Source organism: Salarias fasciatus, chromosome 16 (genome assembly GCF_902148845.1).
Source record: "Salarias fasciatus chromosome 16, fSalaFa1.1, whole genome shotgun sequence".
Lineage (NCBI taxonomy): Eukaryota > Metazoa > Chordata > Actinopteri > Blenniiformes > Blenniidae > Salarias > Salarias fasciatus.
In genome coordinates, this window is record NC_043760.1 from 29,421,048 (window position 1) to 29,435,706 (window position 14,659).

The following is a 14,659-nucleotide window of genomic DNA, read 5'->3' on the forward strand; positions in this document are numbered from 1 at the left end:
GACGGGGTTGAAGACGGTCTTCAGGTAGCTGAGCCACAGCGCGCCGATGCTGACGGGGTAGAAGACGGAGCTGTAGTAGAACTGGCGGCTGAACACGGCCAGCAGGCTGACCACGGTGTGCGGCAGCCAGCACACCGAGAAGCCCACGAAGAGGATGAGGATGGTGGTGAAGGCTCTGGTCTTGAAGCTCATGTCCACCTTGATGGGGGGCGGCCGCTGCAGCCCGGTCAGCCTCATCTTGCTGACCTGGTTGAGCGCCGGCAGGCAGGAGCGCTCGCTGGCGTGGTTGTGGATGCGCAGGGTGTTGCGCCGCACCGTGTTGAGGATGCACATGTAGGAGTAGAGCATGATGGTGAACGGCACGAAGAACACGGCCACGGCCAGCAGCACGGTGTAGCCGCGGTCCGCCAGGGACTCGCTGTATCCCAGCACGCACTGCGGCGCCCAGGCGCCCCCGATCCCCGCCGCGCCCGTCCTCCAGCCCACCACGGAGGGCAGCGACACGCACAGGCTGAGCACCCAGGAGCCGGCGATCAGCAGCTTGGCTCTGTGGGGGGTCAGCTTGTCCTGCCGCTGCACGATGATGAGGAAGCGGTCCACGCTGATGATGAGGAGGATGGACACCCCCTCCAGGACGAAGAGCCAGTACAGCATGATGGAGGCGCGGCAGAATCCGCTGCCGAAGCTCCAGTCGGCCGTGGCCACGGTGACGGCGGCGAACGGCATGCAGAGCAGCGACAGCATGATGTCGGAGAAGGCCAGCGTGGCCAGCAGCAGGTTGATGGCGGAGCGCATGGCCGGCTTCTGGTAAACGATCAGGCACACGATGGCGTTGCCGAGGAAACCGATGGTGATCATGAAGATCATTACGGCTGCCAGGGTGACGCGGAGAGTGACCGATATGAGCGGAGTGGCGGCTTCAGGAGCCAGGCTTCCTGCCGCCTCGCCCGCGTTGTGAGGCTGCATGAAGCCGCACTCCTCCAGCAGGCTCTCGTTGCAGTACGCCATGCCGCCCGTTACCACGGCGCCGTCCGGGTGCAGCCGGCCCCCGGCGCTCGCTGCTTCATGGCGATGCCTGCGACAGAAGGACAGGGTTCCGTTAGCTTCTTCATGAAAGACGAGCTGGTTCACCAGCCAGAGCGGATCAGCAGCAGACGGCGTGGACGGGCCGGCCGGCTCTTTAAAAGCTGTGAGAAACACGCCGAGCGGTTCCCCGGGCCGTCGGGGGAGTTCGGCTGCTCGCTGGTCTATTAGTGATAATCATAAATATGAAACCTGAAGGAGTTATGTAAGCCGGACGCCGCCGGGCCGAGCGCCACGGCCACCGGGACACAGACGCGCTGCTCGCCGGCCTCAGCCGGGTTGATGATTAACGAGAAGCCGTAATGCCTCACACACGGACAGGAACACACACATTCACACACAGCAGCCGGGGCGGAAGCTGCTGTCAGCCGAGCTGAGGCCTCGTCCACACACCGCATACCTGCTCCTCTCCTCACGGGGGGCTCGGCGGGGGAATCCTGGCTGTGCCGGTTGTAGCGGTTGTAGTGGTTGTAGTGGTTGAAGTGTCTGTGTCGGCTGTAGCGCTCAGGTCTCGGGTGGCAGCAGAACGAGGTGGACAGGCTGTGGATATAGAAACCTTCATCACAACAGCTCAGAGAGCTTCACAGAAACTCTTCGGCAGAGACTCTTCAGCGTCTGAGAGCTGTTAACGGTGACAGGAGACACGTCACAGCTTCAGAAAGCTTCGCTTCTCGTCAGCAGGCCGAGACGAAGGCCACTGCTGCAGAAGACTCACACTCTGAAGACAGACATGAATCAGTCAGACGCCGCCTCCCAGCTCATGCTGGCTGTTATTTTCTCCCGTTGTTGTGATTTTATACGACTTCTTCACAGCATCAAAGCAAATAATCAGAAACGACACACATTCTGTTTGATGAGAACCTCTCAACATGACGAACTGGGTTATTCTTTATACCGTTTCATATCTTTTGTCTTATTCCTACACGTGTACTTTGCACCACAAAGAGTTGTCTTTTAATTCCACTGTCCAGCAAAAGCCTCTCCTCCCACTGAGGCTGTGTGTCAGGGTTCCTCAGTCCAGTCATGGCGACTAACTTCATGACCCCGTCTGAAGTTAATTATCATGGATTGTTTGACCTGCAGCTTTGGAATCTTGAAGCTCAGCTCAGAACGTTAACCGAGGCCATGAATGCAGAATGCATTGATTTATCAACCAGATAAACAAGTCAATAAATTAAAAAGAAAACCTTTAGCTGTAGCCTCTCTGTTCTCTCGGCTGTTCCTCACTCTGGGTGTGTGTCTCGGTGGTCTCTGCTCCCATCAGTGTGAAACGTGTTGATTTTGGTTCATTTTTCTCTTGGATATGGACGAACGTCTCCTCTGGCTCCAGTTCTGCTCAGGGTGCCCTCCTCATGTTCCCCAGCTTTCATCTTTCATGGCAGTGAAAATCCTCTCTTTCGGAGAGACTCCACCTGACTCTACAGCAACCTGAAGGACGGAGTCACCATCTAACAACAAAGGCTCGGCCCTGATCAAGACGCTCGCTAAATGAGAGAGTCCGCATTAGCATTTCAAGCAACCCGAATCTCTTTTCACTCATTTGTGTGTTTTTATACCAGACGTTCAGAGTGAAGCGATGGGTTTCATGTTCAGGTACATAAGCAGGTGACACGGGGACAATCCCTTCAACGACGGCTTCTTCGTTCTGGAACAAAACCCCTTGTAAGAGGCTGCATGGTGTTGCCGCTTGTTGCCATAGCAACAAGGTCACCACTTCCATGGCTACAAGCAGCCTAGTCTCATCCTTTGTACAGGGAACCATGACAATAGCAGCTTGGTTTGATATCACGGGGATCATCTATACAAGTTTCCTCCTATAATTACAGCTCAGAGTCAGACTGCCGCTTCAAACACACATTTACTCCCATGAAATCATCATCATCTGGAAAAATCCAGACCTCATCCTCCTAATTTCATCGCCTTGAAGCACATATATGTGTTTTAACACTACATCTGACGGATTGGGTTTTTCTCCCATGAGCCTGAACATGCAGAGGACTCCTCTCTCCATCACCCCGGACGGGCTGTCAGTCAAACCCTACCTGCTGCTCCTGCAGCACGAGACGAGCCACATCATGTCAGCATAACACACACGTCAAAACACACCGTTTTCCCTTTTCCCTTCGATTGCAGCCAAACGCCTTATAAATGGTTTCATATGAAGAGGATTACCTTGATCAGGGTGCGCGCTCGTGTCTCGTCGGCTCAGTGCGCGCCGAGCGTGCGTCCCCCACCCTGTGCATGCTGAGGGTCTCCTAAAATATACCCCTTTGAACGTGTCTCAGTTAGGCGGATCGATCAGCGCCGCGCCGCCTGCGGATGGAGCTGACGCCGCGGAAGCAGGTGGTCTCTGACTTAAAGCCGCAGCGCGAGGAGCTGCGGGACGCGGCGCTTCACGCGCATCAGTGATCAGTGGAAACGTTATTATTAAAAAAACAAAATAAACCTCCCGACTGTCCTGCTGGATTGTAATGGATTATTTAACCATCCAGAGTCCCATGAGAGCCAGTCACCACCAGGGGGCGGATCCACAGAGGATGAGGAGAGGGGCACGTGCGAGAGGTCACCTGAAGGGACAGCCTAAAATGACATCCTTTCAAAACGAGCTTCTTAATTAATGAGCTTCCGATCAGAATCTTCAGCGGTCTGAATCCCACTGTGTCATTTAAAAAGTTCCATAAAACTTTTATCTACAATATGGCTTTGATGGATGGATGGATGGATGGACGGTGGGTGTTAGATGGATGGATGTTGGATGGATGATGAATGGATGGATGGATGGATGGATGGATGGATGGATGCTGTAGCGGAGCCAGAGTGGGGTCAAGGGGGCGGTCGCCCCAGGGCCCACAAGGTCATAGGGCCCCGTTTCATGTGATGTGTTCACATTTACTCGTAAATAAATTATTATAATAAAATGTGCAGTGTGTACCAGAAGGTATAGCATATGAGTGTGGGCTCCAATTTGCCAATTCTTACATTACGGCTGTCCATGAATGCATCAGTGCTGTAAGCCAGCTGATTGGCTGTGCAGCATGAATGAGTTTTTTTTCTTTTGCACTTGATCTGAACTCTTTGGAGGGAAGTTAAACAGTATGCTAAACACTATGCTAGCCGTTAGCGGTACTACCCAAAACCTAACATCGGAGCCACTGGTGAGTCAGTGAAACCTTCAAAAATATTATCTTTGTCAGAATGCTGTGGTCTTAAACACCTGCCTATTTGAATGTGCCTCGTGTTGCTCTCAACTATAACGACCAAGTCTATTTTTTTTTCTAATATACATGAATTTCAAAAGATATAGATAGCTATGTTTATATCTATCTGAATAGATTGTGTAATTTTAGACCAGCTGTGTTCATTTTATATTTAAGCTGTATCAAAGATGGTACAGATTCAGCCCGTGAGTTTTTATCTGAGTTTTCAGCACCATGGACAGCGGATGCTCTGAGATTGACACCTGTCAGGCTGCAGTTGTGTTGTGTGTGTGTGTGTGTGTGTGTGTGTGTATTTGTTCTTCAGAACAAGTTTGTGAACTGGCTTGTGACTTTGTTCTGCTTTCTGAGGCATATAGGTTTGCTTGGCTCAATAAAAGTGAGCATTAGTGTGTTGTTTGATGGTAGCATGAGGGATTGTTTGAATGGTAAAATTACTATCATAAGGGTCTCTCGAGAATGCTCCGCCCCCTCTGTACTGAGACCCACGCTCCACCTATGGATGGATGGATGGATGGAAGGATGGATGGATGATGGATAGGTGGAGGAATTAATAGATGGATGAATGAATGGATGGATGATGGATGGATGAATGGATGGTGGGTGTTAGATGGATGGATGGATGGATGGATGGATGGATGAATAATGGATGGATGGATGGATGGATGGATGGATGGATGAATAATGGATAGATGATGGATGGATGGTGGGTGTTAGATGGATGGATGGATGGATGGATGGATGGATGAATAATGGATGGATGGATGGATGAATGGATGAATGGATGAATAATGAATGATGATGGATGGATAGATGGATGGATGGATGGATGGAAGGAAGGATGGTGGATGGATGGATGAATAATGGATGGAGGGATGAATAATGAATAGATGATGGATGGATGGTGGGTGTTAGATGAATGGACGGATGGATGGATGGATGGATGGATGAATGGATGAATAATGAATGATGATGGATGGATGGATGGATGAATAATGGATGGAGGGATGAATAATGGATAGATGATGGATGGATAGCTATGTTTATATCTATCTGAATAGATTGTGTAATTTTAGACCAGCTGTGTTCATTTTATATTTAAGCTGTATCAAAGATGGTACAGATTCAGCCCGTGAGTTTTTATCTGAGTTTTCAGCACCATGGACAGCGGATGCTCTGAGATTGACACCTGTCAGGCTGCAGTTGTGTTGTGTGTGTGTGTGTGTGTGTGTGTGTATTTGTTCTTCAGAACAAGTTTGTGAACTGGTTTGTGACTTTGTTCTGCTTTCTGAGGCATATAGGTTTGCTTGGCTCAATAAAAGTGAGCATTAGTGTGTTGTTTGATGGTAGCATGAGGGATTGTTTGAATGGTAAAATTACTATCATAAGGGTCTCTCGAGAATGCTCCGCCCCCTCTGTACTGAGACCCACGCTCCACCTATGGATGGATGGATGGATGGAAGGATGGATGGATGATGGATAGGTGGAGGAATTAATAGATGGATGAATGAATGGATGGATGATGGATGGATGAATGGATGGATGGATGGATGGATGGATGGATGGATGGATGAATAATCGATAGATGATAGATGGATGGCTGGATAGTGGGTGTTAGATGAATGGATGGATGGATGGTGGATGGATGGATGGATGGATGGATGGATGGTGGATGGATGGATGGATGGATGGATGGATGGATGGATGATGGATAGGTGGAATAATTAAAAGATGGGTGAAAGAATGGATGGATGGATGGATGGATGAATAATGGATAGATGATAGATGGATGGCTGAATGAATGGCTGGATGGATGATGGATGGATGTTGAATGGATGGATAGATGGATGGATGGATGGATGGATGGATGGATGGATGAATAATGGATAGATGATAGATGGATGGCTGAATGAATGGCTGGATGGATGATGGATGGATGTTGAATGGATGGATAGATGGATGGATGAATGGATGGATGGATGGATGGATGGATGGATGGATGGATGGATGGATGGATGAATAATGGATAGATGATGGATGGATGGTGGGTGTTAGATGGATGGATGGATGGATGGATGGATGGATGAATAATGGATGGATGGATGGATGAATGGATGAATAATGAATGATGATGGATGGATGGATGGATAGATGGATGGATGGATGGATGGAAGGAAGGATGGTGGATGGATGGATGAATAATGGATGGAGGGATGAATAATGAATAGATGATGGATTGATGGTGGGTGTTAGATGAATGGACGGATGGATGGATGGATGGATGGATGAATGGATGAATGGATGAATAATGAATGATGATGGATGGATGGATGGATGGATGAATAATGGATGGAGGGATGAATAATGGATAGATGATGGATGGATGGTGGGTGTTAGATGAATGGAAGGATGGATAATGGATGGATGGATGGATGGGTGATGGATGGATGGTTGATTGGATGGATGGCTGATGGAGGCAGATGTCAGCCTCTCCAATAGTGGAGTGAAGACCATATGGAGACAGCAGGCAGGTCACACATGGATCTCCGAGGTGGAGCTGATGGAGGAACATCATAAAAACACAGCAGACGCTTCCAGATGCAGCCAAAGCTTCTATTCTCACGTCTTTATGGGGCAGCGTTTATCTTCAGAATCCCACGTTCTTTTTCTTCACTTTCTGTTGCTGGAACGTCCTTACAGTCTGTCCAGCTGCTGGCTGGTGTCTCATTCTCGTCTTGATCTTTCTGTGGAATTCTCATGCGGTTTAAGTGACTGTTGAGTAGCTGTAGATGGCCGCTACCCTCCAACTCAGGTTGTCTCTTGGTGTTTGCGCTGGATTTCAGGTGGATGCGGTGCAGAGTCGTTGCTTGGCGCTGTTGTCTCTTCCTCGGGCAGACAGAAGAGGATGTTCCCCATGAGAGAGGAAATACCTGCTCTGCTGTGTCGGGTCTGTCCTGGAGCGCATGTCCTCCTGGGAGACACTTCTGGACGACACGAGGCGGCATGAGCGCTGAGTGACGGCACATGTACAGCAGGCCGATTCACTCAGTCACAACATGTCCACACTCTGCACGTGTACCAGCAGCTGTTTGAGGGGGCCGGTTCAGACAGGATCCCCCCTCAGGAGCATTCAGTGATGGACGGTCTGGTGAAGGTCTGTTTGTGGATATCAGCTGAACTCAGTGCACTGAAGAAAAAAAAAACCCAAAACGTGCCTGATTTATGCACTGAGTGTCTCAGACCTGCTGCTTTGCTTTGTTTTTTTCTATTTCAGTCAGTAAATGACCTCCTCATCTTCTTTTAATGAGTACTGTATGAGGCCCTGGTGTTCCTCTGGGTTATCAGTTATCCATTTGCTGAATCTGACCGTCTTCTAGTTACAATGTCAGTGTTCCTGGTGCAGAGCGGCGAAAGCAGGAGTGTTTACTGCTCTGGAGTCACAATTAGATTCATGCAGTAAGAAAAACACAACGAGCAGACCCACGAGGCACCGTCTGTTTGTTCTGCTGTTTCCACAAGAGGCTGGAGTCCGCCCACCAAGCTACTAAGCAAGTTTAAAAATTCTCAAATTAAATACACTGATGGTTTCTGCACACACACAAAAAAAAAAAAAAGAAAAAAAGAGATGTGTTTGAGCCTTCTGGGACGGATCAGGATCAGGATCAGAATCAGGTTCCTCATGTTGCTCTTACCAAACGTGCACTCACTACTTCGTCCAGCAGATGGCAGCATTGTGCTCCAGTTCTGTGTTTAGATGGACGTTTTAGTTTAGGAAGCAGCAGAAGTGTCAGGGGAGCATGATATACCAGCAAGAGGAACCCCAGTGACCTGCGGGGCTCGGCGTGCTGCTCACATCCTCAGGACCGGTGTGGGACTCCAGCAGTTCAGCAGTCCGGCCTGTCAGACAGGTGACGCCAAGCCAGACGCAGTTCCAGCGGCGTCGATTCGGTTGTTGTTCCAACCTGGTGTTCCCCTCCTCTCTGCTCCGTTCACACACTTTGCATGCAGGATGGGACTGTTTTCGTGGGCACGCTTGTCTAAATTGGCATCGTGCCCGTGTGTTGAGCATGCCCATCAAGCCAGTTCCACTCCAGCGCCCTGGCACATGCATGCTGCTCACGTTCGGTGGCAGGCACCCACACCACAGGCCCGAGAGCCAGAGACACAATTCCTCTCCCCGTCCGTTATTCCACAGATGTTTGCTTTAATTTCTCCCTGATTGAGAGAGTTTGCTGCTCCATAAATCACTGGGAAGAGAAAAAGCAAACATGGGCGAAGGAGGAGAACGCTCCCTGCTAAATGAGCACATTCAGGGGGAAGGGGGGAAAACACACACACACACACACACACACGGGCCAATGTTGACTGAGCCCCTTTCAGGTGTGTTACACACTTTCTGACACACTCGGATGCTAACGTGAAATTCTTAATCTTTAGATTAAGTGAAGGTTTTATTCATTGGGCGGAGTCGTGCGTCTCGGGAGTTCAGCTCACACCGAGCAGACCACGGTGTGTTAATCAGTGTTAGGCTGGAGTGGTTCAGCAGCCTCCGCCTCGCAGAAATAATTAACACAGAACAGTGGGGGGGACGATGATGTGCAAACCGCGGAGAAAGCGTTAAAGATTAAAACTTTGCTGTTGTTGTTGTTGTTAAATGACACGACGGATAGGAGTCGATGCAGTTTCTGCAAAACGCAGCCGAGCTCCGACTGCGAAGCACAAACAAGAAATAAAGCAGGGATTATCTCGTCGTAATTGCTTTATGTAAAGTACCCCTGTACAAGGCCTTAAGAGCAATTATGAGCAATTATATTAGTTGTTATTAGGCAGAAGAGGTAATAACATCTGCAGTGTGCGACTGCAAAGCGCCGTCAGCCCAGGGACGCAGCGAGCTGCACGCCAGTAATGACTGGGAAATGTAAATAAAGCTCATTTTCACCCGCCCGTGCCCTTCTGTGCAGTTTGTGTTGACGGAGGAGTTTTCTACTGTAACATCATCAGCTCGTACCTTCAGATCCCGCCATTGATATTCAGCAGAGACGCCCGGAGCCGTGTGATGACAAAACCCCTTAAAGGGCTTTTTATCCCCCAATTCCAGCCTTATCTCCCATCTTTACATCGCTAAGCTTTGAGGGGATCACACTGCAATCCTGGAAGCTTATATTCTCCCTGTATTTTCATGTGAGAGCGTTCGCCCGCCGCTCGCTGGGAATACATCAGGTTGAGAGCCACTGGCTCGGCGGCGGCGGCGAGCGGGGCCTCGACCAGACGCTGCTGCTGCAGCTGGATCTTCTGAACCTGATCCTCCAGGGAGGATTCAGAGCCGCTGGAGTCAAACTTCAGCTCAAGACACTGCGTGATGGAACCAACACCACGGTTTAGTTTTGTTTTAAAAGGAGTGTTGCTGCTCGTTCTTTCAGCTGTACCTGGTTCTTGATCGAGGTCAACTCACATCTTGAATCAACGCCATCGGAATCGGTAGCAGTTTATGAACTCACTGCTTTTTAATTCCAGATGGAAAATGGAACAAAGCATCCTTCAGTCCTGCAAAGCTTTTCCTGTAATATTCCACAGTATGGGGTAAATTTATGAACAGAGAGTATTGATTTAGTAGCGTCATCATCTGATAAAAATATTGCTTCGGAGCGATGAGCTGTTTTATTTTCATTATGTATTTTTTTGAATTTGCCATAAAAAGAATTAAGTTGAGACTTCACCCATATAGAAATAGCTATTTAAGCTACATTTTAAAAAGGTCAATAATAGTAATGAATAAATAGAGAAAATACAGACTGACAGTGAAATCCTTCTGGTGTTTTATTCATTGTGATTCTCGGTTTATTCTTATTGCCTCAGATTGAGTCTGTCCGAATTCCAGACCTCCAAGTGAAAACATGCAGACTGAAGTGATCCACGAAAACTTTTTCCTGAAATCTTGACAAGCAAATATCTGACAACGCAAAACACACACACTCAACTGCACTCTCCTTCCATCAGATTGTTTGGATTTGTTTTTATTTTAAGACTGTAGGATTTTAAAACAGTTAAAGAGAAAAGTGAAACAAATGAGTGTTTCTGCCTCCAAATGAACCTCACCTTTTAAAACCTGACAGTTCTTCACACCCAGTGTGTTTTTGAGGCTCAGGTTAAGGTGTGTGAGACACTGTTGAAGCCAGTCAGCGAAGATCTGTGTGTCCAAGATGTATTTTAATCATCCATGTCAGTCCCTGCCGGGAGCGCCAAACCGAAGCCCGTTACAGAGCGTCGCTCACCGGTTCCTCTGTGGCGAGGCGGGACGTCGGTGTGAGAGGAAGAAATCCTCACACGGATATGAAATATGAAAGAGTAACGCGGGAGGTGAGGCATTAACCTCCGGGTTTGTTTGTCGTCGTGCGTCACGCCTGGTTTATCGGCAGCTACTGTCTCAGAGACACCTTCGGCCTGAAACCTGCTTCTGTTCACACTGTTCTCAGAGTGTGTGTGTGTGTGTGTGTGTGTGTGTGTGTGTGTGTGTATCAGCAGAAACAGCAGATTGTTTTCCAGGCCCGCGTCCGGAGCTTCTGGCCGTCGATCTGCCAAACCCCTCATCTGTGGCCGGAGAGCCGCCGCCTCGCCTCACGTCGCTCCATCTCACCGTCACCTTGGCAACCGCTGGCGAGGTGAGCCGCCAGCTGGGGCGGCTGACCTCTGCTGGCGCCCGGCGGCCGAGCGGCGGTCCGGAGCCTCGCCGCAGGAACCAGAAAACATAAAGTTTCTCTCTTCTTGCAGGCTATGGATGGTAAATGGTTATTTATTCAAGAAGCAAAGCTTGATTTTCAGAACACGGCTTGATTAATTTGGGACTGAAAAACTAACTTTTGCTACAAAACTGTTGAAAACTAAAAGAAAAGCCTTCATTATGAGTGAATAATTAGCAAAAGTAAGCTCGGAATTAAAAATAAATCTGAGAGAAAAGCGACTGGATTTTAAACTAGATCCTTGGTCTTTACAAGTTCATGAAGTTTAATAATTCTGAATATGAATTTAGAGACGGTGCTCACATTCTGACTCCCAGATGACAGCAGCTCATTTGTTTATCCATTAGATTAACAAAGTGCAACTGAAATGAAGTCATGTGTGTGCATGCAAAATGAAGGCCATCCATATTTATGACAAATTTATTAAATAATTAGTCTGTTCCATGAAAATAAGCACATTGGAAAATAATAAATAGTCCAATCATCACAAGAATACACAGCAGACCTGTACAGAAACTTTAAGGGAAATGCTTGTTAACTCGGAGAAAAGAAGCTTCCTGCGAAGGAATGTACAATAGAGGGACCAATGTAAATCTGGCTTTCTGACCATCTTGAACTGTGTTACAACATAAATCCACCGACACAAAACACAAAGGAAGGAACACACCCGGAGGAGGAGAAATTATTGCTCATTAGAAAACAATAAAAGTTGAGTAAAAGGCATAAATCTGTCTTGTGGTGGGAGGTGAGCCACAGGCGCGTCTATGAGGGACATCAAACTGCAGCATTTCAGGGGTTTTAATAATTACAGTACAGAAATACAGGGGGACTTTCTCTCATCTCAGCCTCTGAAAATATTTACTCTTCTGCCTTTATGTTAAAGAATGTGTGTCTTTAAGGAGTTAAAATCAACCTCGTTTCAGATTTCTGTCAGGTTTTAGAATATTTTGTTCAAGAGGTTTTTTGTTTTGTTTTTTTCAGAAAGAAAGAAAAAAATCCAAAAGATGTATAACCGTGGATTTCTGTCCTCTTCTGAAATAAACACCCTGCGTAACCGATTGGTTTTGTTCCTTTTTTTGTTTTAAAGTAAGAAAAGTGAACCAAACGTTCTCCCGGAAGACTCGGGTCTCGGGGATTCTCACGTGTCGCTGTACATCCTCTTGCAGTCTATGGAGGGGGACGGCGTGTCCGCTCCCAGGGCGCCCACCTGTGAATACGCGTCCTCCGGCGTGCGCGGCAGTCCGGGCGGCGTCATGCGCTTCTCCTTCTGCCGGCGGTTGCAGAACCAGACCCGGACCACCTCCTTCTCCAGCTGCAGAGTGTCCGCCAGAGAGTTGATCTCCTGCGCGGAGGGCTTGGGGCATTTGAGGAAGTGGCTCTCCAGCGCGCCTTTTACGCTCACCTCGATGGACGTGCGCTTTTTCCTCTTCCTGCCCTGGGTGGCGATCTTGTCGATGCTGGTGGGGCTCCCGGTCGTGGAGTCGGCCTCCTCCAGCCATTTGTTGAGCAGAGGCTTGAGCTTGCACATGTTCTTGAAGCTGAGCTGCAGCGCCTCGAACCTGCAGATGGTGGTCTGGGAGAAGACGTTGCCGTACAGCGTGCCCAGAGCCAGGCCGACGTCCGCCTGCGTGAAGCCCAGCTTGATCCGCCGCTGCTTGAACTGCTTGGCGAAATGCTCCAAGTCGTCGGACGTCGGCGTGTCCTCGTCCGAGTGCGAGTCGTGGCCCACTCCGTGGTGCTGGTGGTGGTGCGCGTGGTGGTTGTGATGGTGATGGTGGTGGTGGTGGCTGCCGTGGTCCAGCTCGGGGGACTCCCCGCGCACCAGCCCCGAGTGCATGAGGCTCTGGGAGCTCAGCATCCCGTTGACTGTAAATCCGCCGGGCTGGGAGTAGATGAGCGGCTGCTGCTGCTGCTGCTGCTGCGGCTGCTGCTGCTGCTGCTGCCCCCCCTCCGAGATGCTGATGTGCGCCGCGGCGGAGCCTCCCCAAGCGCCCGGGTGCGCCTGGTGGCCTCCCACATGCGGGGACCGGTGGTGCAGGGCTGACCCCGAGTGGAGGTCGTCCCTGCCGGTGCCCCTCTTCAGCTCCTGCGGCTGGGGGCTGGGGGGCCAGTGAGCGCCGGCCTCTGCGGCCGCCGCCGCCGCCGCAGCCGCCGCGGCCGCCGCGTGAGGCAGCGATGTCACCCACTGGTGGGCATGGCTGAGCATGTGCCCCCCGTTGCTCGCCACCATCGCCCCGTGCATGAAGTCACTCTGCACCATCTTGACTGGAGGGTCGCCTCTGTATCCACTAGACACGGTGGTCACAGCGGCGCTGCCCGGCTGCATGCCACCGCCTCTCCGGTCCGGGTGGAGGACCGAGCCGGATAGGATCCTGCTGCTGGCTAGGTAGGGGCTTGAGGTGGCTGTTGCCATCCCCCAGAGCATATATTTCGACTTGTATTTCTCTCTTCTGATGTTTGTTTCAGGTCCCACTTGGCTCTAATCCATGAATAACTTCAGTCTCTATCGGCAGGAGCGACGTTTCTGCGCAATCAAGAGCAAAAAGTGCCAAATCTCTCCATAGAGGCTTCGAGCGAAGTTTTACTTCAGCAGCGGCTTGTGTGTGTTGAAACTGTATTTGACAAGACACACTTTAATACGCATTCCTATAAAATATATAGTTTGGAAACTTTTCTCTGTCCCGGGAGCTCCGCCGTGCGTAATCCACAGATCTACTGAAGGGAAAAAGTCTGCGCGCTGCGCACAAGTCACGAGCGGTTCGATCGCCTCTCAGCGTCTCTGAGGTTAAAGTTAGGAGCGAGAACGAATGGCAAAAGACACAATCTTTAAAGCCGAGCCTCTGAGATGCTCTCGATTGTCTGCTCTGTGCGGCGCGTCCTCCGCGGAGCGAGGAAGACGAGCGTGTGTTTACGTTGTGCCAAATGCTGCGTATTCCTCTCCACCTCCGTCCAATGACAGCGGCGGCGCGCGGCGCGGTCCGCGCTGATTGGACGCAGGCGTGGAGAGCAGGTCGTGTGTCTCTCAGATGAGCCCGGGGTGCACAGAGTTCCCGCTGCGGGGGGAAAAAGTAACAAATTGTTAGAAAACATTAGAATCAAGAAAAGGGAGACAAAGAAAAGCCAGACAGTCAACGACGCGCAGAGTGAACCAGGAGGAAGAAAACATGTTGATTAATGCTGTGGAATAAACTATTATTATTATTATTATTATTATTATTATTATTATCATTATTATTAATCCACTTCTGGGGGTGTAGGAGCCGAGGTCAGAGCTGCCTGCTGGAATCAGGTGTTCGTCTCATTCTAGCAGCGGCAGAGCAGCTGATGGATCCAGGAGACTCCAGGCGGCTCTGGGCGCGCAGGGGGGGGAGGGAGGGGGGGGGGGGGGGTTTGAACGCCTCGTGCATCTTAATGCCTGCTCCTTTTCACATGGTAAAAGGAAGGCCACCGTGGCGTGACGCGCCGCGCTGGTGCGCGCAGGATGAGCAGCACAAAACCCGAGCGGCACCGGGGTTTTCATCCTTCCTCCAGAAACCAGCCGGTCGGAGCGGGACGCCTCCGCGGCGGCTCGGGTTGTGGATGGGCCGTGAAATAAACGTGTCCAAGGGAATTTTCTCCCCGGTG

General features: G+C 50.1%; 2 protein-coding genes across 2 annotated transcripts in view; both read right to left on the bottom strand.

The window, feature by feature from the left end:
- gpr45 (G protein-coupled receptor 45) overlaps positions 1-1,014 on the bottom strand; it is a 1,167-nt gene extending 153 nt beyond the window's left edge. Inside the window, exon 1 of the mRNA XM_030112045.1 lies at positions 1-1,014. This exon is cut by the window's left edge and continues 153 nt beyond it. Coding sequence (XP_029967905.1) covers positions 1-1,008 — 1,008 coding nt within the window. The 5' untranslated portion in view covers positions 1,009-1,014.
- An 11,152-nt stretch (positions 1,015-12,166) lies between these two features.
- On the bottom strand, positions 12,167-13,731 carry pou3f3a (POU class 3 homeobox 3a). Its single transcript, XM_030111915.1, has one exon. It carries the CDS (start codon positions 13,458-13,460, stop codon positions 12,174-12,176), a length of 1,287 nt encoding a protein of 428 aa, XP_029967775.1. The 5' UTR covers positions 13,461-13,731; the 3' UTR covers positions 12,167-12,173.
- Positions 13,732-14,659: the final 928 nt, after the last annotated feature.